This window comes from Plecotus auritus (genome assembly GCF_963455305.1).
Source record: "Plecotus auritus genome assembly, chromosome: 8".
In the NCBI taxonomy this organism is placed as follows: domain Eukaryota; kingdom Metazoa; phylum Chordata; class Mammalia; order Chiroptera; family Vespertilionidae; genus Plecotus; species Plecotus auritus.
The window spans coordinates 88,677,432-88,700,761 of NC_137782.1; the positions used below are offsets into that span (position 1 = coordinate 88,677,432).

A 23,330-nucleotide genomic window follows, 5' to 3' on the forward strand; every position below is an offset into this window, starting at 1 on the left:
TTTTTTTTAAACTTTGGAATTCTGTAAGATGTTTAAGCAGAGGTCTGCTTTTGCGTTCTGAGTGGCCAGCTCAGCTCCGTTGGCTGCACGTGCTCTGGGACCCGCTATGAGGTATGAAGTGAGTGGTTGACATTATACATCTAACTTACCTGGGTGCTCCTTCGAGAGGCCTAGAGACGCTGGCGATGGCAGGGCTGTGAGGGACAGGGGAATCTGACAAGGGCAGGTGACCGCACAGTTCCGCGGTGTCGGGCAGGTGGCTTCTGCGCCCCAGTGTGAGGTGTGAAGTGAATGGTTCCCCCTCCGAGGGCTGAGATGAGGAGTAAACATATGCACGGTGTGTGTACCCCCAAAAAGGCTCCTTGCTGTATGAACTCAACACAGAAAGGGGATGCTTGAGCAGCCTGTCTCTCCAGAGAAATGAGACACCAAAGCAGCCTGTGCTTTCAATGGTTTTATTGCTAAACTATCATGATACAAGCCGTATAAAAATACTTTACAGATAGCAAAAATAAACTACATTACACTGGAGATTAAAAACGTCTTGCATAGGAATGTGATGTATTCCAACTCCTTTAACAGTCGATTTTCAAAACCTAAGCCTCCCAGCAGCACCGGTTGGAGAGACTGGGATTGCGAGGAATGCACGCGGACCTTCTCAGCACTCTCTCCCCTCTGAGGGCAGCAGAGGCAACTGGGGTGAGGTCCTGGCAATGTGTTCAGGATGCTAAGCTCGTCCCAACCACAGCCAATCAGAATGCTGGAAGCATCTCCTCTCGTGGAAGCAGCGTCATTTGCATCCAGTTCATGCAAACGCTGACCGCTGACCGAAGCAGGTGTTTACTCTCCTCGTCGAGGCAGTGTTCGACCTTTCTCCCGGCACCTGGCACCCTGTCTCTGCTTTGGAGGGGCTTGCTCAGGGAGCACCTCTAGCTCACCAGCACCAGAGAAGTTTGTTTTTGAACAAACTGAGTTAAGACAGTGATGTTGGCTACAGCTCGGGGCACTCGGGAAAGCAGGGGGGGTGGGGGGAGGGGTCGGGGAGGGGCACGGGAATAGGTGCTTGCCATCCCAGCTTTCGTATTTAGCTGGGATGCAGGAAAACACGCACATCGGCCGGTGGGGCTCCGTGAGCCTGGATGCCCAAGTCTCAAGCTTGGAAGACACCAGGTTGAGGTGTGTTGGGTACCTGCTAGAGTGCTGTCCTTCCAAGAATATAAATTCAGGAAAGTTGATACCCCTGCTTGCCAAGAATGTCACTATCCCATGCTTATTGTAAACACGAAGTGAGCAGTTGTTAACTGGACCCCTGACATTCTTTCAATGTTGAACAATAGAAAGCACTTGGGAAGTGTCTTTTGACATGAAAATAAACAAATCCTGCCTCGCTTTCATCCAGAGTGACAATCAGAACGCATTGGCTTCCGATCTGTCAACGGGACAGCCGCCACCTTGGCCGAGGCTGCTTCCCGGAAGGATGTAAGCAGGAAAAGCACCCCAGGGCTTCCCAGCTCTTAGGAGGAACCAAGGCATTTCATCAGAGGCCGTGTCTGTGCTGGGAAACTCTGGGTGTCCTCTGCATCATGTGTGTGTGGGGTTATCTACCAGGATTCAGTCAGCTCTGTAAACATTAGCCTGCGCTTGCATTTCTGTGAACACAGATGCTTCTGGAATCCCATTACAACACAGGCAGGTGTTTCAGACCATCTACTTATTGGGGGATCTAAACACTTGACATGACAGTTCTCCTCGGTGACAAGATCGAGGCTCAGAGCTGGAGTCGGGCAGCGTCGGTCTCAAGGAAGATCCGTGGTTCCTTCTGCCACAAAGCCACTCCCCCTTTCTCCGGAGATGCTTCTGTCTGGGAGACAGGTGACTAACAGGCTCTGAGGTGGGGTTTTGTCTTGTTTCCTGGAATGATTAACACCTTTTCAAGAATACATCATTTCTCTTGGGGCGGGGGCGGGGGGGGGGGCGCGGAATCAACATAGATGTTAAAAGATACACTGGAAAAAGACTTCTGACCATTTATAAATATTCTTCTAATTCCAACCGGGGTGCACTATGTTGAGGACAGATAAAAAGCATAAAAATACAGATAAGAAAATAAAATTTAATAACATATGAATTAATTTGGATCGCTATTATATATTTTCAAGCAGCAGTATTTTTGTACAACGCGGGAAGACTGGCAAACCTCAGAGATAGACTACATTCAGCAACACGGTAGGTTTCCGCTGGAAGTGCTACCTGTCCCACTGACCTTGAAAGGAGCAAGTGCAAACCTCCACCTAACCGAGGTCCTTCTAGCACATGTGCACACACACACCTTCACCACTTAGACGTCTCTGCCTTCTCCTTCTCTTAGAGGACTTGGTGGCCTCTTCCCATCTTGAAAATAGTTCGTGAGCAATTACTCTTGGCAAAATTTCCTCCGGCATCTGTAACTAACAAAACTTTCTCCACAGCTGTCGGTTCCTAATAGCATGATTGCTTGCCTATTTATGTCTCAAAACGAACGCCCTTGCTTCTCTCTCCTTTGCTGTTTGGGATCGTTTTATGGAAATGCTTCCTATAATATCCAGCTAAGATGTCTTAGAAAAAGAGAGTTTGTGTGTTTATCACACACACACACACACACACACACACACACACACACACACACGTGTACATACAGGGGTCTGAACTCACAGGAGGCCCTTGTCACTAACATGGTTAGAAGGTGGATGGAAAATGCATTAGTCCTTTTTCACCCCATGCTCAGGGAAGCTGAGCGAGCGACTTTGCTACAATAGCAGGAAGGCACTTGGGTAAAACATTCAGATAACTGAGGAAAGGCCAAATTTCCTCATGTGCAAAAGAAGTGGCTCCTGGCCAGGTCAGCGAGAACACGTCACTTGCTGCACACTTGAACTCTTCTCTGGTGAAGTCAGTGTTGCTGGAGAGAAAGGTCTTTGGGTAGAGCTGCTTGTGGAAGGATCTTTCTATTAGGAAGAATTCTGCATCCCCGAAGCTTTGCAGCAGCAGTTGCCTTCTTACTGGCATTCTGTTTGTTTAAAAGGATTTTTGCTAAACTTGGTGCTTGGGTGGGTGGAGGCGTGGGTCTCTGTCGTTGGGTTAAAAGGTTATCTTGAGCAAAAGGTTATAGACAGGAGGGTGCAAAGGCCCAACCTGGGTATTCTGTCCTCTCTCTGGGGCACCAAACACACCAGGCCGTGGTCACCAAGTCCTGCACTCCTGGCCAGTCTCTCAGAGAGGTTTGACCTCTGGGCAACCTTGATGAAAAAGCCAGCACTTAGAAACCCCACAGGGGACCCTCAACTGCTGTGAGTCCCTCTACCTAGCAGACTTGATCAGAAATCTCTGGAGGCACAGTCTCTCACAGAGTGCTAGGCATACACTCACTGTCAGTTACTAGGGAAGCCATTGAATGGCTGAGAATGAATCCCCAGTTCGTCCTGGGGTGTCTGCAGTAAATGCAAACAAAACGCATCTTTGTGACAAAAACTCACCTGCTAAGAACTTTGAGAGTTTTGTTGGCAAAATTGCACCAAAGGAGGGAGGTTCTGGGGGACCCTGGATGTGCTCAGCGGAGAGAAACGTGGGGGCAGGGCCACACATACCTAGGGGTGCACCATGGGTGGGCCTGCCCCATTCAGATGAGCCCTGTGCTGGAGGAGGCAGCTGTGCAGAAAGGTCTTTGGGACCGAGCAGGGCTTTCAATAGGTTCCAGTCAAAATAACCAATGATCTTTAGGGCCAAATCCTGAGCTTGAGTGTCCCACTTAGAGTCTAGGCCAGAAAGAGGGAATTCAGCCCTTTTTCCCTGCTGGGGGAGCCCACTCAGGGGAACACTCAGGCCTACCAATTGCCTCTTTTCACAACCACTTCACAAAAATACCTGTGCTTTTGGGGGAGGAAGGGGGATTGCTTTAGCCTTGTGCCATTCCTCCTGAAAATGCAATGCACATGCGTGGGATTCTCTGAACACCTTGATGGGAAAGCACTCTGGCTGTTAGGAAGAAAGCAAGCGGGGACGTCGCAGAGCCGTTAAGTTGCGGCTGCAGCCAGGGCGCTCGCTCTGCAGCCGGGGTTACCTTCTCCAGTCCTAGGCCGCGCTGGGGGGTGGGAGCTGCTGGCCAGGGCGGCTCCACCTCCAGCCACCTTGGCCAGCCTTAAGCAGCAGGGAAAAAGCATACATGTCATAACTTAACTCCAAGAAGTTCTAACAGGGGATCTTGTAGGGGCCAGACAGTTTTGCTTCCGGATGGGAATTTAAGAATAAGTGTTAGCCGTGGCCCCGCTGTGGCATGCCCAGGTGACCCGAAGGACGACTGGCTGGCTTCTCCATTTCTTCAGCCTGTGAGCTGGACCCTTGGGCCATGTTCCTTTGCCTGCTCTGTTTGGGAACTCCTTTCCTTTGGGAGGTGTGGAGCTAGGAAAATGAGCCAAGGACGGGGGTTTAACCACAGGGCTACGTCTTCCATCCCCCACCAGCCGTGCTGTGACTCGTCACCTGCTCTCAGGTGCGGCCCAGCGTGCTGTCTTGATCAGAATTTGGTTTTGATCAGCAGGCACTTAAGGTTTGGACGGGACACCATTAAAGTCCACTGAGATGCTCTTTGGGATTTAAGACAAAAAAAAAAATATATCAAAAGGCAGAGGGTCCTCGCTGTGTTTCCAGAGAGAGGTGGCGAGCTCCTGAACGAGTCGGCTGTCTGCCAGAAAGAGCGCTGCCACGTGGGACTCCGGGCAGGGCAGGGGCAGTCAGGAAGACGGGAGCGGCGTGGAGGGCTCCGAGGGGACAGGTACGAAGGTGTCTTGCTAATGGCTTCTTCTACGTCTGATTTCTGGTGGGAGGTCCTGAAAACTCCTTCCTGATGATTTCGTTAACTACAAAAGAAAAGAGAGAGAGTAGGGGCGAGTGAGAGGCACCAAAAACACAGTCACTTTCTAGAGCCAAAAACAATGGGATTTTTTTTTTCCAAAACACATTTTTGTTCGCTGCAATAATACGTTTGACAGTTTTTAACATAAGAAATGCCTTCCTATGGATTTGTTGGGGAAAGTTGTCTAAATGGTAACTTTAAAAAAATCATGGCAGAAATGAAGTTGGTCCTTGTGGCAGGTTTTCAGTAAGTTTCTCTCCTTCTGTCTTTTAATTTTTTATCTTTTTAAAACTATTTTTATTGATTTCAGAGAGGAAGGGAGAGGGAGAGAGCAATAGAAACATTAATAATGAGAGAAAATCATTGATCGGCTGCCTCCTGCATGCCTCACACTTGGGACCAAGCCTGCAACCTGGGCACGTGCCCTGACTGGGAATCGAACCATGATCTCCTGGTTCATAGGTTGATGCTCAAGCACTGAGCCTTGTCCATATTTTTATTTAATGCACTGTAGGCTCTCTATTGTATACCAAACTCCTTCCATTATTACGACATCCAGAAAATACCTAGTACATGACTGAAACACAGTTCCTTGACCTACAACATGTACAGCTCCCAAAGAGGCCTTTAAAAGGACGGTGGGGGGAACACCACAGACAAAGACTGGCCAGAAATGTAAACATAATCTCTATTTCAGCACAACCAGGAACCCGCCCCCACATGGTCACCTTCTCAAGTAGAAGGTGGCCTCTCTCCAGGACAGCAGGCACCAGCTCTCCTGTCCTGTTTGGGTCACTTATCGAGGATGCTAGTTCCTGGAATCCAGGTAATGAGGTCTTAGAATAGTGGCCCTGTGAAAAGCTCCCTTTTACATTCTTGGAAAGAAGACCCTGCCATCAACGCGACTGACACAGGGTGTGCACCTGCCCTAAGGTGTGTGCACACCTTCGGGTTGGCAGTTGAGCGGTCCCATCAAAGGTACATGAACTTCCCTCTCCTTGTTCTGACACTGAATCCTTCCCATAGCCGCCTCCTATTTTCTCTTCTCATCTTAGCCTTACCTACAGTTAGAGACGGAAAATTCGAGGTAAGGGTTCACTGTGGAGATTTGCTCAAAGTCTCTTCCTGTTCAAGTTGGGTCCTCCTAGGTCTAGGGTGCTTTTCCCAGGAAGACCCCTGCCTGGATGAGTTTGCAACACCCGAAATAAGAGGAGAGCGAGTGTAAACTGCTTTAGAGCTGGACAAGTCAGGCGTGACTCGGCTCCCTCACAAAACTGGCTGCCATGTGACTTTACCTCCCTGTGCCTCGGTTTTCTCATCTGCAAAGTGGGGATCATAACAGTGAGTGCCCTTTGGGGTAGATGTGAGGTGCGATGGACATACAAACTCCTTGCACCTGCCTTGTGAAGGGGATTCTGTCACCGATGGCTGCGATGGTTGGGAATACCCCTGCACTTTGTGGTGGACGCTGGGCTCAATGCTTTCTTTTGCACCAGCAACCAGTCTGGCACAGCTCACTGTTCTTCAGAGGGATGCCGAGAGCACGTGCGACGTGAGAGTCCAGGCTCCAGAGCCTGACGGCCAAGGTTAGAATCTTGCCTCTGCCATTCCATTTGCTGAACCCTGCCTGAGTGATGGAAGTACTTTGTGCCTCAGTTTCCCCATCTGTAAATTTTATATAAAAATGTTACCTTCCTTCTAGGGTTGTTGAGGAGCTTGGATGAAATGATACAAGTGACTGTTACCACAGTGGCCCGTGTCTAGCAGGTATTGGTTTGTAGAGTAGTATGTATATATGTGACATGTATGTACATATTTGAATATGATACATATGTGTTAATGCATGCAAATGTATGTTAGAATAACAAGCATTTCCAGTGTGGAAAGGGATCTATGAGTGGGAACTCAGAGGATGAATGGACAGATTCAGCATTAATTGGGCACCTACTATGTGCCAGGTACCAGGGGAATTCTGGGAGCCCTACACCAGGCACCAATGGCGAATGGCTGCCCCAGCCCCGCCCCTCGAGAGCCCTCGGGGCCTGGTGAACCAAGGCCTTTGTGAGGCCCCATGAAAGCCTGGTGCCAGGAGAGGGGGGGTCAGCGAAGCTTTTCAAAGCCCGGATTCTGAAGGGCTTCCTGTTTTTTCAACCTAGGAAATGAGAGGAGTCGATCCTCAGTGGGAACTTTCCACCGCCTTGGCTTCTAAAAATAGCTGGTGGGCAGAGCCGCTGGCATCAGGGCGCTCAACAGGCCGGTTCCCTTGTCAGAATCTGGGCTTGGGGGGCCAGGGCAGGGGTGGACGCTGGGACACAAGCCACTTTCCCTCCTGCTGGCTGCGAGCCACTCTCGGGTAGAAGCCCAGTTGCCTCTGGAACATGCAGGAGCCGGTGCACTTACTTCCACATCATGCCCTCGGGGGTAGGAGGTGGCCAGGCAACGAGGCCCACGCAAACTCCACAAAACCTCCCGGGAGAGGAACCCTCTCTTCCTGAAACCTTAGAGGGTCCGTGCACGACCACTTCATCCTGACTCCGTCTCCTGCGGGAGCTTCTGCCTTCGCAGACCCAGGTGTCCTGGCTCAAGGAAGAGAGGGAGATGCACTGCCCTTTGCCTCCATTCCATGGTGTCCACCTGGTATCCCTCCCTTTGTCTTTCCCACCTTTTGTCCTTGGGGGAGACTGAGGGTCCCCCTCTCAGCCCTGCTGTCCCCTCATTCTTGCATCCTTAGTCTCACTCCCTTGCTCTGAACCCCTCCATGCACTTCAGGCCTCCCTTCTCCTAGAACCCTGCTCTGAGCCTGGCCTCCCCAATGCTTCCTTGCAGGCCCTGTGACCTGGCCCTGCTGCCCTCCCCCGACTGCATGCCAACCACACCAGCTTCCTGGACCCTGTGCTCCACCGTGCCCAACTCGTGCCCCAGAGCCTCTGCCCTGGCTGGGTTTCCACCGCCTCTGCTTTTCCTCCTCACTTCATTCAAGGCTCTGTCTGGATGGTCTCTTCTGGGAGCCTGCCCTGGTGGCGATGCTCAGTGCCCCTCCCCATTGTGGGGTCCCCTCATCTCCTCTATTTACCGGGAATTCTCTGGTGCTTTGTTTATGTTCTTACCCCCACTCCATGTACCTAGCTCGGTAACAGTGCCTCGGTACATAGGAAGTGCTCACTAACATGTATTAATGAATGAAAATATAGACAGGGGTTACATAGCCTCAGGTCACACCGGGCTTTGCCCCCAGGCCTGACTCTGAGGCCTAAGCCCTGAACACTTTCCTATGCCATTGCCATCAATGAGTGTTCTGAGCATCTATCCTATGCCAACCTTTCCCCCCACTTCTTCCTAAATTGACCACGTGCAGTTCTACAACTAGCCCCTTGTTCAAATCCTAGCTTTCCCCCTGCCCATCCCTACAGGCCATCACACCCCTACCACGGGGCCCTCACTCCCTCCAGAAGCAAGTACAGTTGACCCTTGAACAACACGGGGGTTAGCACCGACCCCCTGTGCACGTGGAAAATCCACATGGAACTTTTGACTCTCCCCAAAATTAACTACCAATAGCCTACTGTTGAGCAAAGCCTTACTGAAAAACATAGTCAACACAATTTATAAGCTGTAAGTATTATGTACTTTATTCTTACAATAAACTAAGCTAGAGGGAAAAATATTGAGAAAATCATAAGGAAGAGAAAATACATTTACAGTATCTATTGAAAAGAATCCATGGATAAGTGGATCCACAGAGTTCAAACCTGTGCTGTTCAAGGATCAACTGTATTGAATTCTCAAAATGCTTTGTTTGCTTCTCCTCTGCCAGGTTATTGGAGTCACCTGTGTTCTCACTGTACCATGGATAGCACCATGCACACAGCAGGTACCTAAAGCATGTATCTTAGCCCACCACAAGGACGCCACACCAGCAGCCTGGGTCATTTGGTCTAGGGAAGCTGATTTTCCTTTGCCATCCGATTGACAAATGGGTTGCCTGTCTGTGACTTATCTAAAGCATTTTCTCTACAAAAGAAAAGAATCTATTCACATTGGTTGGGGGCGAACTGTGTGTCAGGCACTGTTCTAAGGGCTAAGTTATTTCTCACACCAAACCTAGTACTAGAATATGCTTACTTTATAAATGGGGAAACAGAGACAGGCAGGCCTTTGCCATAGCAGGTGAGGGGATCAGGATCAGAACCCAGTACCCATTTCACAAACAGGGACACTATATGGCAGGTGGTACAGAGACCATGCTATTAAGCTCAGTAATCATCACCCTTCTTACAGGGCCCTGGAGTCCTCAAGTGGCTTTTGTGTGAGTCAACAGCAGAGAAAGCCATGAGCCGAGTGGTTAAGGTGGTCACTGAGTCTCACTTTCTCAGAACAGAATTGAGGCCAGTGGTGCTGGGTCTGCCACAAGCACCCCTGACCTTTTATCACCTTAGAGGCCCCATGATGAAAACACCGATGAGGAACAAGTCTACACCCTCAGGGTGATCACTAAACCTGACACTTAAGGCCAAAGCCAGAAAGGAAAAGATGGACAGATGTAAGTACATAAAAGTTATACACTATTCAAAATTCCAGATGTTTTCAGTGGGCGACAAAAAGTCATTCATATATAAAGAGGTATTACAAGTCAACAAGACATTAGAATTCTTCTAATATATGGCTGTAGACAGAAGGAGAATATCCAAGGGGTCACTAAACTTTTCCTGTAAAGGGCCGGATAGAAACATTTTCAGGGGCGATATAGCCCGTTAATCCCTCAGCTCTGTGGTTGGAGCATGAGAGCAGCCCTAGCCATAGACAGTATGTGAGCAAATGGGCATATCTGTGTGCCAATAAAACTTTACCAAAACAGGCCGGGAACCAGATTTGGCCTGCGATGTAGTTCAATGACCCCTTAGTACAGTGGTTGGCAAACTGCGGCTCGCGAGCCACATGCGGCTCTTTGGCCCCTTGAGTGTGGCTCTTCCACAAAATACCATGGCCTGGGCGAGTCTATTTTGAAGAAGTGGCGTTAGAAGAAGTTTAAGTTTAAAAAATTTGGCTCTCAAAAGAAATTTCAATAGTTGTACTGTTGATATTTGGCTCTGTTGACTAATGAGTTTGCCGACCACTGCCTTAATATATATCAATGGCAAAGAAGAAAAGGAAAACCCAGTGTTTTCTTCACCTACTTTTGGTGGGGGCGGGGGCAATGTGGGGAAGCCAATGCCTCTTCCTGGTGTTGTACATCAGGCAATTCTGGGGCAACTTAGGGCTACATTTGTAAAAACAGAATTGATTTCTGTGAGCATCCCACTCTGCCCCGGGAATTTTCTGGTTCACTTGGAGGCCCAGACAGATGCAGGCCGATCGCCTTCTAGCTGAGCCGAGGTTCTCAGCTGTCACCTCACGGCTTGCAAGGAATGGCTGCGCAAGGTTGCATACAGAAAACCACACACACGTACTCTTAGGTACAACTGAAGAGACTTTCAGGGGTAATTTTGACTCGAGGCCTTTTCCCCTTAACTGCTGACTTTGGAACTTAATCCCCTGAGAAAAAAGCAACAGGAAGGGAGTGGACAGACCCCATCCTGCTTCTCTCCCAAACCTCAAGTATGCTTTCTGAACTCTGGTTAGATCACGTGAGTGCCCACGAGAACCCGGGGCCAGCCGCAAGGGCCGTGGCCAGAAAGACACTTGAGCTTGGGAGGGAATCGAGGCGGCTGCACGCTCTGGGCCAAATGGAAGAGTCCGAGAGCCAACATGGGTGCAAAGGCCTGCCCACTGCCCTTCTCCTGCAGCGCCCGGCTGGATTCAGTCCCAAGACCCATGCGTGGGGCAAGATGAGAGGGCGGGACACAGTACAGGAAATGCCCGCCGGGTGCTTCTGCCTCTTGCTCCAGCTGCTCATGGGGAAAGCTACTCTGAAGGTCAAGAGCAAGCTCCAGGCCCGTGTCCCCCCACGAGCAGGTGGAAAGGGGCCTTGGGTCTTCCCTTGCAACTTTGGTTTCACAAGTGAAATGATCTGTTTTCTCCCAACCCTCTCTGCTGCTCTGGTACACTTGGGAACGTGGCTTTCCGGAGGGGCTAGATGTTCGAGGCTCAGTGAACAGGACAAAACCCCTTGGTGAGCCTGGAGCCCAGAGCTGTGGTGGGGTCTGAGGAGGAGCTCCTACTGGTGACCCCCTCTGAGGCCAAGTCCCTGGCCCCTGTGGGTCAGAAGCATTGTCAAGTTCTAACCAGGGAGGGGAGGACCGCTTCCGACTCCCCCAGGGGCTACACTCTCAGCACTGCTGTTGCATTTCTGTCATCCTGACTCCTCAGGGAGACTGCACCTGGTGGGGACCCAGCAATGGGCACTGGGGGTGGTACTGCTGCCTCTGCCTGTTGACAGTGTTTGGTAGTCACAGCTGAGAATGTGCCCCTCCTAAGTCGGGGCTCATGCTGCCTGTGGGAGGTGGCATCGAAGTGGTCCCACCCTCTGGGGAGCAGGGTCCTGGGCTGTCACCTCACTGTGTGTGCTATTAAGCATGGCATCTGAGGGCTGTTCTGACTGTGTTTTCAGTCCCACTGGAGTGTGGACTTCTGGGTCTGTCCTGTGAGGTATGAACCACTTTCACTGACCAAGGGACCATTCAAAAGCCACAGCCCAGTGGCAACCGGGAGAGGTCAGGAGGCACGAAAACCCCAGTGCTGAGGCTGGCTGGCTTCGGTGCACGCTTACCAGATGCTGGGTGCCACGCTGGGTCTGATCAGAATGTGCCGAGGATGATGTCTCAGCTGGAAGCTGAGGCACAGAGAGGTAAAGCAACCTCCTTAGAGTCCCACGTGGACACTACATCCACAGAGCCCCCTGCCACCTGCATCGTAAAGTGTCAGCTGCCAGGATCTCTGTGCAGGCCCAGGACCCGAAGCCGATTGAGGTGGATCTACAGCTTAAAGCTCAGTGAGGGGCTGTGTGAGCTCAGTGGGGACACCGAGCAGCCAGTTAAGCTGATGAGATCAAGACTGGAGGCGGCCCAAGCGTGGTAAGAGAGTACTTGCCTGGGTTTTCTTATCTACCTGCCCTCTCTCTTTTCCCCACGCAGAACGCCCCACCGCTGACGGAGAGCCTGCCTAACTGCATTCACCAAGCAAAGTAGATGAAGCCCAAAAAGAGGTAGCAAAGTACAGGAGCAGAATTTTCAAATGGGAGCATGACAAAGCTGCAATCCCCTGGGAAGGGTGATGGGGCCCCTGGGAGAGCATGCAAATTCCCAGAGCCCCATCGCCCTCCTTCCCGCCCCAACCTTGAGCTCCAGCCTCACAGACCCAGAGCATCCCAGGGGTGTCCCCCAGGGGATCCCCTTATGAAGTGGCAGGGCCCAGCCCCTAAGAGCAGGAAATGGTGTCTGTGAGGATGAACTTCAGGCTGTAAAGTTTTCTTTTATTCAAGTTAAGGAAACACACAGCTGGAAAACAAAAGGAGAGGCAGAAGATATGAATTACCTTTAACTTTGATTTCTCGGATCAAAGATCACAGTCATTCTGTTTCATAATATGTTTTGTATCCAGCTAAGGTGTGTGTCTATCAGCTCTGAAAAAGATTTGCAAAACCATTTTTGAGAAGAAGAAACAACGTCATCTTCGACCTCTATTATGCTTGCAACTCATGCTCATATCAGCCATTTAATGAGTATCTCATTAAAACCAGGGCCACGTGGGACCCAGGACAGAACATAACCCTCTGCTCAAATCCGGTTTCATCTTAACATTGGCGCCAGAATTAACCCCAAACCAGGGCGACCGTCACTGACATGAGGGGCTTTGTGCAAAGAAGTGGGGAGATGGAAGTGCAGCAGCAGATTACGGTGATGTTCTGGTTGGATGGTTTGATTGTTTAAGCTAGACAAAACAACCGTGCTGCTACTTATGCCATGGAGCTTCAGATCATGACCAACGAATGCAATGCAACTTTAGAAGCTAGCTTCTGCTACAAAGAATGTCAGAATTTCGTGAGGGATCTACTCACATGCAATCCTCCTTCAGGCTTTAGTAGATGCTAAAGTGGACCCTGTTTTGTTTTTAGTGGTGATACAACCTCAGTGTGCAGGCAAATTCCTAAGAATTCAGATTTTCTTCCTGTTGCATTGGTTGGCAATTTTTTTAAAAAGTGACTTATTTTTATAGCCCTGCCCAATCAGAGCACCGAAGGCCCTTAAAAAGGAGCCACAAGCAGTCGACTTTACAAACCATTCCATTATGTCACATTTTCTCTTCATTTTAAAACCACAATAAACTCCCCTCTATAGCGGTGTAATGCCTACAGCTTTCAAAACGTATATTCCCTCCATCCCCTCTCAGTGGCCAAAGGAGAAGGCCAAGGCCCATTTTGACTCCCTGGTTGAGAAAGAGTTTGAGATGCATTTCTCCCAGGCAGTGATCCAGCTGTTGCTAGATGCCTGGTTACTAGCGTCATGCGCTAAACCCGGATGCTCTCTCAAGGAGAGGCACTTGCTGAGATTTGAAGCTCACCTTCAAGGCATTGAGCACTCAGCTCCCACATGCTGGGCTCCCATAGGTTTGTTTGGGGTTCAGTGCAGGCGGCTGCAGCCCAGGACAAATAACCATCTCCCCGCCCCCACTCCTCAGTAGCTGCTGTAAACACAGTTTGGCCCAGGCATCTCCTGAAGCAAAAAGACCCACTCACCAAAAGTCCAGGTGCCCGTGGCCCTAGGGCAGCTCCTCACTGTCCTTCCCCACCTCTGCTCCACCCTGGCTTGTCCCAAACCCATCGTTCAGGGCCTTAAAATATCACCTATATCCTAACAGTGACCAAATCCATGTTTTCTAGCCCAGACCTCACACCTGAACTTCAGATTTAGACACCTAACTGCCCACTGGGCCTCTCAAATATGGCCAAAACCAAACTCCTGACTCACTCTCACCTCCATGCCCCCGCTAGAAAAGAACCCTGCTCTGCTTGTCCCCATTATAGGAAACGTACTCCCTACTTCCGGTTGTTCAGGCCAATTTTGGTCACAGCCCACATCCCCTCCATATACAAATGCTTCTGGATCTGCCCCTCAAAATAGGTCGGGAAATGAAAACCTCCTGTGTCCACCATCCCGTGTCCACCACCGCACGAGCCCCTCACCCGTCTCCCTATCTCTGCCAATCAGCAGGGTGGACCCTACTGGAGCTCAAGGTGGAGCATTTGACTCCGTTGTTACTCCTAGAAAATCAGCTCCACGGTGCTATTGTGGCCAAGACATGTTCACTTTGTCCATATGTACCCATTCAAGCAGCACGAAGCAGGTACCAGGGGCCAGGCACCTTCCCAGGTCACACCCTTGGAGCAGGGATTTGAACCCAGGTGGAACCCCAGGGACCAGGCTCTCCACACAGCTGGCCAGTACTTGGGATCTCTGAGGGGGAAGTCTCAGAGGCTGGTCCCCAAGAAGCAGAGCCTGCACTATCTCCACTCCCCACCCCTCTGCACCGGAGTTCAGAGAATTTACAAAGCTTCAAACCCATGGGTTTGTCTGTGGCCTTTTGGGGTGCAGCTTCCTGTTTAGTCATGAAGTTTCACTCTTTAATTGTCTGTCTCTCGGTGGAAGACAAAGCAACAAGAGCCAGAGGAAGGGCCCTTTTAAGTCAACTAAGACCCAAAATTCAACTCAAATTTCAACTCAAGACCCAGACCACAAACCAGGGGTCCTCGAACTTTTTAAACAGGGGTCCAGTTCACTGTCCCTCAGACGGTTGGAGGGCCGGACTATAGTTTAAAAAAAAACTATGAACAAATTCCTATGCGCACTGCGGGCCTGGGACGAGTCGGCTGCTAAGCAGGACAGGCAGCGGCACCCAGCGGGCTGGATAAATGTCCTTGGCGGGCCGGATGTGGCCCGCGGGCCGTAGTTTGAGGACCCCTGCCACAAACCATCCTTCTTCATAGGTGGGGTTGATGGTATGGTGCCCATTTCTCAGGTCAACTTACTGAGGCAGAGAAAGATGGAGCGACTTGTCCATGAGCAGCCTCCCGGCACTGCAGAGCCGAGATCAGGCCCCAGCTCCACGGCCCTCCAGCGTTTGAGTTACCGTATGCCACCTGGGTGACAACCACAAACCCTCCTAAGACAGGGCCCTAGAATCACTGCCCCATTCGGTGGTGCTTCAAGAAGCTGAAGACCTACAGAGTGAAGGGGGTTTTTACAACCCCAGGCCTAAACCTTGGACTCGTCCCACTAGTCTTGGGGATTAATTTAGGGTACAGGTTGGAAGAGGTTCCCTGATCAATCAACGCTGATAATCAGCATGAAAGCATAAGAAACACAGACCCAAGAACCTGTCATCTTGACTAATTCCACAAGCAGCTGGCAGCCGTTGAGAACACAGACATGGATGCAGTTAGAGGGAGAGGCCTGAGCGCTTCTGTGTCATGGAGCTGATGGGAGTCAGACTCGGCTAAGGTGCATCCCGCTGGATGGTCCTACAGTGAAAACCAATCCCGACCAGTACAGAACATGCTACTGTCTCTTCCCCGGCCCACTTCCTCCATAATCACACAGCGGCTTAGATCAAGGGAGAAACAGTTTGGACTTTCTCCAAGCCACGCTGCCCTGCAAGGAAGCACTAGGCAACTGTGTAAGCACAGACTGGAGTGAGCCTGCCCCTCTGCCCAGGCCTTTTCTCCACGTCAGCAGAATTTCTTCTGATTACATGCAGCTATGCTGCATCCCTCCAGTCAGGCAAGCTCTCAGGCAGCGACCACAGGCAGGAGAGCATTCTACACACACCACTGCTTCCTGTTCTTCAGCCATCTCTTCAGGCCTCGACCCCAAACCTCTGCCGAGAGGCCTCAGCCGCAAGCAAAGTGCTGCACATAAGTTGCCTTTTTTTTTTTTTTTTTAAACCAGAAACAAAAGAAAAGCACTTGTTACTACATCCAGTTGCCATTCTGGAAAGAAGCAGTGATCCAAACCCACAGAGTGGCCTGCGACCACAAATGAGATGATAAAATAAATACCTAATTGTTCGGGAAGCCGTCTTTCTCTCTGGGGGTTGGAGGAACGAGCCGAGCGTTTGTTCTGACATTTGAGTTTACTTTGCTCAGGCATGAACGATGGCACTGAGGCGGGGGAGGGTGGAAGCTGGGGCAGCGGGAAGCACTTCTATCCTGAGCCGCTTGCCTCGAGCCACAGCGTCACTCACCATGTCCTTGTGGCCTCTGGGAGGAGGTCAGCCCCCGCCTGCTCACGAGACCTTTCCTTCGAAAACCACCCTGGCCCCTGACGCGTGGCAAGGGTTCACTGGACGTTGACTGAATCTTCCAGCCCAGGCTCCACCGCACCCTCCCATAAATTCACCTTCCAGATCATTCTGTGCCCTTCCACGTGTGTCCCGACCAGCTCAAGGCAAAACCACACACTTCCTAAGGCCACCACGGGCCCGTCCTGGGAGGCAGCATGCCGATCTTCACCCTGCCTTTCACACACTGCCCATCTGTCTATGTATTGTCCTACGATTCCCCTGCTCCCCTGGGTTCCAGCCACGTCTGCCTCCCTCGAGGCCCTCGGGCATGAGCACTGATTGACCTGCAGACTGCCTGGGCGTGTAGGCCTGTCCCCACATGTACTTGGCCTCACTATGGGGCCCAACCCTGGTTAAGCCAGCCCACCCACCCACCTACCTGCCTGGGGGAGAGGGAGGAAAAGGTCAAGTGCAGGGCCAAGTACCCTCCACCTTCCTGTGGGGCCAAGAGCCTGTGAGGAATCAGCAAGGTAAAGCAGAGTTCCCCTGGACCGCCCAGCCCACCTCTTCCAGGCTCACAGGCAAGAGAAGAAATTCCACCAGGCCTGAGCAGGGACCAGGCCTCATTGTAAATTTCTCCAAGTGAGATTCACAGGTCTGAGCCTGACACTGCTCTCAACTCAGAGGCTGCCCAGAGTGACTATATGTGAGCGACATTACACCAGGTGTTCCTGAGATACAGTATATCTCCCAGGACATGCAGACAGAGCCTAAACTCTGACTCGTCCCCTTGACCAAAACTTTCACCTGTATAGTCCCTGCTGTGGACCAAATTGTGTCCCCCAAATTGCTGTTTAAGCCCTAACCCCCAATGTGATGGTATTTGGAGATGGGACTTTTGGAGGGGGATTAGGGTTAGATCCGGCCACAAGGATGGGGCTCTGCTGATGGGATTAGTGCCCTTATACGAAGAGGCACCCGAGAGCTGGCTTTATCTCTGCCATGTGAGGGCACAGCAGGAAAAGTGTCCATATGCAAAGGCCTTTCACCTGAACCCGACCACCTGCACCCTGATCTCAGATGTCCAGCCTCCAGAACTGTGAGAAAATTGACCCTACTTTTGTGCCCACATCCAGCCTCAAATGCTGCCTGGGTTTCTCCAGCCAACAGCCCCTTCTCTGCCCTCCACTGAGCTCACAAACACAGCCTTTCTGAGCACAGGGGTGAGGGGCTCCCCCATCTTGGAGGGGGCAAAATCACAGGGAAATGCACTGTTGATAGCCAGGCTGCTGGGATCCAAATCCCAGGGGGGGCATATCCTGCTGTCGAGGTGAGCCCCGACCCTCTCAGCACATCCCCTGTCCAAGGTGGGCAATTATTGTCCCTGGCAATTTTAAAGAGGATGCCAACAATTTTAGAGGAAATCAATGAGTCAACACATGACAGGTGCTTTCCACAGTGTCTGGCACATAGTAAGCAAAGCACATGCACTGAGGGAATGTGAGCCAATCATTGGACCTTTTGAGCCTCAGTTTTCTCATCTGCAAAATGGCAATAATACCGAGCATCTCAGATGCAATGGGTACAGGTGCAACACTGCCCAGCTAACAAAAACAGTATTAGCAGCTGCTCCTGTTCTCACAGTGAATGTGTAAGAAGCCCATCACACAGAGAACGTTTGGGTAACAGATGAATTGATTGGACGGCCAGGCCACCCTTCTTCACTAAAGCACTTTCACCGTGGAGCTGTTCTGCATTTTCAGAGTGGGTGGGCCTGAGGTCAGCCGTGTTCTCGGGTGCATTTTCACATCCTGCAGAGAGGGGCCCCTCCCGGCCACCCTGCCTGGTGCACTGGCTGCCCTCTGAGTCACCGACACTCTGCAAACCAGGCCTCCGGAAGCCAGGCCTGCACAGCACCCAGCACCCAGACATCTTACCAGCAAGACCTCAAGTTTACGAGAAAAATGTGCCACACCGCGTTCCAAACTGTCCCCAGCTCTCGGGATGAGTAAACATGGCAGTTCTGAGACGCTGGTTTCGAGTAAGAAGCTGAGGTGCTAACCGGGAGGAGGGCATGGGACTGGCAGGTGGGGAGGGCAGGTCAGCTTAAAGCCAACAAGGTGGCAAGAGGAGGTCACCTGCTCTGGGCTAACCTCCAGGGACACACGAACAGGCCACATCCCCAAATTCAGCTTCCTGGGGTCTTAATCCAGCATCCTCCCCCAAACCCAAACCATCCACCATTAGCCTTCAGGATTCAGAACTCTAAATGCACGTGCCACACAGCACCATCGAGGGGCTGAGAGAGCAGTGCCTGAGGGCAGGAGGCAGAGAGCTACTCCCCAGGGCCCTGGTAGGGGACACCACTTGGAAGGACAGGAGGGAGGTAGCCAAGTCCATCTCCAAAGTTCCTAAAGGACGTGTGTCCAGGCTGGTGAAGTGATGTTTAGTGGGCACCTTCTACACTGACACCTATGTTATCTCATTTATGGCACATCAACAGTTCTGTCCACAAAGGCTTAGCATTAGATGGACCAGGGTGAACCCCCAACGTACACTGGTATAGTCACAGCACACGTTACCATGGTGATGGGTCCTGGGTTTTGAGAGAGGGTAGTGTGGCTCAGGCTACAAGGATCCTTTATCACTGGCTTGTAATAGCCCAGTGAAGGCAGGAAGGACCCTCATCTCTCCCTCACTGCCAGACCCAGGACAGAGCCCAGCACATAGTAGGTGGCCAGTAAAAACTTCCTGGAGGGATGGCTGAGCGAATGAATGACGACACAGGCAGGGAGAGATTGAGTCACATACCCAGGTGGGACAGCCACCAAGAAGCAGAGCCTGGTTCAGACCTACCTAGCCAGGCTCTGGCTCCTTGAAGGTGGAATTCTTTTGCAATTAGCATCTGGCAACCAAAACCTGCTTCTTTGAATGCAACTCGGAACGAAGACTAGTCCTTGGGAGACCTAACTCAGCAGTTATAAAGTCAAAATCACCCAGGTAGCATGTGAGCGAACACTTGTGTTGCTCATGTTAGTTAACCTACGGAATGAGATTTAAGAAGCAAAGAACAGGTTGGCCCCTTGGGACCACGAGCCAAGCCTGGGGCACATACCTAAAAGGTGAGGTGATGCTAGTGCCTCACGAGGCTGCCAACAGAGCCAAGGCTGGGGTTCAGCGAGAGAGGAACGTTCAAGTTCACTCTCTACAAAACCACCAACAACCTGTGTTTTGAGACCCAAGGGAACCCCCCATTTCTGTAGTGCCCACCTGATTCGGGTGTGGGGCTTGGGGCTCTGGGGGCCACCTGCAGAGCACAGAGGCAGCCGCTCACCGGAGGAAGTGTAACCATCCTGGCCTTCACAGTCGGGGGGCTGTCTCATAGGAAAACCAGGTTATCCCAGAGGGTGACAGGGGTGAGTGGCTGCTAGCCCACAACTACCCACAGCAGGAGCCAGGGCGCCTGGGACGTCCACCGGTCTCCGCCTCAGAATTCCATTTGGATGGATCAGCCAGCACAACCCACTGCTGGGACCCAGGGATCCCACCTGGCCCGGGAAAGGACACTCCTCGACAATGGAAGCTCATGTGCTTCTGCTGTCCTCTAGGCCTCCTCCCCTACTCTTTAAACAGCACCAAGCATACTCACACCCCGGGGCCTTTGCACTTGCTGTTCTACCTAGACTGTTCTGCCCTTAGATCTTGGAAAGACACTTTCGTTAAGAGCTCTGCTCAGATGTCACCTCCTCTGGGTGCTGCGCTCCCTGGAACAGCAGGCCTCCACACACTGCACAGCCCGCTGCACTTCATCCTGGCACGACGTGGGGTATTGTACCACTGGCCTCTGTGGAGCCGCTTCCGAAGGAAACAGTGGGAAATCATGCTTGGCTGTCATGAGGGAGAAGCCAGGGCCTCTGAGCTTCTGGTCATGCTGTCACCTGCCTGTGTTCTTCTCTGACTCGTGAAAACCTGGCTCCAAAAGGCTCCCCTGAGCACTGAGCACCAAGCATGGCACATGGCAGGATGCTGTGAGGCGAGGACTGTGGAACTTGGACCCTCAACCTTGGTTTCCCACTCAGTTTGACTGAAAGGAGGAGAAAAGCGTTTCTCCATTTACAAGCATCTCTGTCCTGAGCCATTTCACACGCCAACTGGGATGTGGCTAGAAATTGCCCATGAAAAGACCTTGGCAGGAGGCAGGTTTTAAGAGCAGCATGTCCTCAGGCAACCAGAGACGCTCAGAGATGGGAGGGTCCACCTTTCCAACGAAGGCCTCCTCAGCCCAACCCTGAGCATCATCCACTGAGCCGCCCAGCTTCAAGGGGGATGGGCTGCAGGACAGTTGTGGTTCCTCAGGTGCATCTCGGCCATGCGGCAGTCGTTGGTGGGCATGACAGCAAGCCCCTGTGAGAGGCCGCTCTATCTGTATCTGTTATGAAAAATGACTTCGAGCAGGTTTTAGAAAAACCCACAAAAACTCAATGCCATACCATGTCCATTCCCCCTATTTGAGTGAGAGAATCGGCAACCTGAAGTTGAGGTAAGGATTCAACGCCCTCCTATGGGGCCCGGGAGCTGACGCTAATGTGTCCACAAAAAGCAAAAAGCTGAGATCATCCGAGACACTTCTGGGGACCGACAGGCTGGTGCCTGCGCCCACCAGAAATTGAGAATAGATGCAAAGCTGCTGGAATTGAGAACTGTTGCCAGGGACAGAAAAGCTCATCTGTAGAATGAAGCCGAGAGACCGGAAGCAGCTCGCACGCCTGTGGAAATGACATTCCCAGCACCGGTGGATTACAGGCCCGCAGGGAGAGGATGGACCTCCCGATAGACAGCCTGGGGCCGCGCAAGAGCCTCATGGAAAACAATGAAATTAGAGCTTTCACGCAAAATGGACAGACACATCAGCCCCAGGTGGATTACAAGTCTCTGTGGGGAAGGTTGAGACTGTGAGGTATTTGGATGACGATACAGGAGGCTCTTTATAACATTGGGGTAGAAACAGACTTCCTAAAGCACTACTTCAGATTTGAGGACATCAAATCACTGGGAGGGCCCGTGAAAGTGCAGATTGCTGGGCCCCGCCCTGACACTTCTGCTTCAGAAGGTACCATTTCACACATGAGCTGCGCAAAACAATGACAAAGGATTCCAGCATCCAATGTGGGGAGCGTGGAGAGCCAGGCAGTGACTTCTGGGCTGCTGATAGGAGTGTAAACAGGTACAACCACTTCGGGAGACAATTTGGTATTGTCTGCTAAATGGCACATGTGCACGCCCAGTGACCGAGCAATTCCACCCGTAGGTACAACCCTACAGGAACTTCTCTGTGCGCATCACCAGGAGACAGAGAAAGAACATTCCAGAAAGCACTGTCTGTAATAGCAAAGGGGAAAGACCTGGAAACAACCAGCACCTGTCAATTTGCCCGACTGGTTGCAGAAGCTGGTAAATACTGCCGGTGGCTGGTGGGTACTGAGCACTTGCTCTGTGCCAGGTTTTGTCCTAGGAACTGCATACATTAACAATCCCATGTTCACAAGGCTCACGAGTAGGTGTTATTCTTTTTATTCCCATTTGCAGTTCAGTAAACCAAGGCTCAGGGAGCTGCAGGGACTTGCTCAGAGTCACACAGTCAGCAGGTGGCTGAGCCAGGATTTAGATGCACGCAGTGAGTCCAGGGTGCAGACTTAAAACCACTTTTCCTGCTCTCCTGCCTTGCCAATCAATGCTGGTAAAGACAGAAGCTTTTTGGCCTAAAATGGTCAGAGTTAACCACTGAAGTTCAAGGAGAAGCTGATTAGGCCAAATTATTTCTCCTGCTCACACTAGCTGCTGGCTGTTCCTCTGTGTGCAGCGCACACACACACACACACACACACACACACACACACTCACATTGCAAACCACAATGCAAGTTACTAAATCAATGCTTTGTCTTGTTTTCTGCCTGGCACATAGTAGGCACTCAGCAAATGTGGTGAGTGGAACTGACTGAAGTGCAAAAAATTGGGGTCAGGATGCCAAACTTTACCAAAACAGAAATGAGAGTTGCCAAGTCTGTGTGACAACAACCCGTCCCCTTTCTCCCTAAAGAACCTGTTGGCAGGAACAGTCCCTCTTGGAATTCAAAGCACCCAGGGGAGGGTCTCCAATCTTATCAGCCCCTCTCCTTCCAACTGGGATTACCTCCAACAGGTTGCCTTCCTTCCTGCCCATCTGCCAACACCAGCCACACAGAGGGACCTGAGAGGCAGAGAGCTCCCCGAGGCTGTCCTTAGAGGCAGAGTCTAGGAAACTCTCCAGGGTAGGCCTGGCCACAGTCAGGCACAGAAGCTCTCTTGGGGTGAAACCCTGGACCAGAGCTCTGGCATCAAACAGCTGGGAGATCGGGTTGGGGAGGGCCAGTGACCAAAGGGGTGACAACTGCAGAAGGGGCAAAAGTCCATCCCCAGAACCTTCTCCCTAATGAGAGCAGGGAGCCAGCCTGGAGGAGCGGGCAGCCCTTTCTCTGAAAGGAGTCGGGGGTGGGCAGGAGGCGGGCGTGCCAGCTCCTGGCTGAGGCCTGACTCTCTCAGAAGCCTGGCAGCTTGGAAACACAGGGCGGGTTGTGTTCTCCGCCCCCAGAAATGCCTGGACCACAGCAGGAGGGAGACCCTGCTGGCCCCAGCGAGAGGCCTGGCAAGGCCTGGGATGCAAACACTGTGTTGTTTACAGAGGGAAGCCAGCCAGCTCGGTGCCCACTCCCTGGAGTCCCCAGCCTCCACCGCTCTCTGCTCTCCACCCGCTGGGCCCACAGGGTCGCTGTCTTCAGGAGGAGCAGGGAGCTGGAAGGCAGCAGCCAGAACAGGGGGCGACGGGGGGGGGGGGGGGGGGGGGAGGGGGGTGCCAGCTGTGCTGGCCTCTTGGCCTGAAAGGGGGAAGCAAGCTTGCAGGTCTCCCTGTGAAAGGAGACTTCTGGGTCCAAAGTGAGCCCACGCCAAGCACAACAGAGTGACAGGGGAGGAGGAGGAGGAGAAACAGAACCAAGCACCAAAGTACCGTGCGGAGCAGAGTGCTGCCCTGCTCCCCAGGCAGCCTGCTCCTGGGCTTGCACAACCGTTTCCATGGCACTTGGTTTTGCTGTCACAACAACCTCAGGATGGCCGGGCCCTGGGCAGTACGGCTGGCTGGAGGCGAGAAATTGATTTTTCTAGTGGGCCCAGTGGCCAGCACGTTTTTTGAG

General features: G+C 51.8%; 1 protein-coding gene across 4 annotated transcripts in view; it reads right to left on the minus strand.

Moving 5' to 3' along the window:
• Positions 1 to 4,836: 4,836 nt before the first annotated feature.
• The window catches only part of NFATC2 (nuclear factor of activated T cells 2), a gene marked incomplete at both ends in the record, with an annotated part of 156,933 nt that continues 138,439 nt past the window's right edge, over positions 4,837 to 23,330 (minus strand). For 2 of the 4 annotated variants that reach the window (XM_080684546.1, XM_080684544.1), the window contains one exon: positions 4,837 to 4,892. In XM_080684546.1, coding sequence (XP_080540672.1) covers positions 4,837 to 4,892 — 56 coding nt within the window. Of the gene's footprint in view, positions 4,893 to 12,402; positions 12,447 to 23,330 lie in introns of those variants that run through there. The other 2 variants (XM_080684547.1, XM_080684545.1) reach the window with 1 other exon arrangement.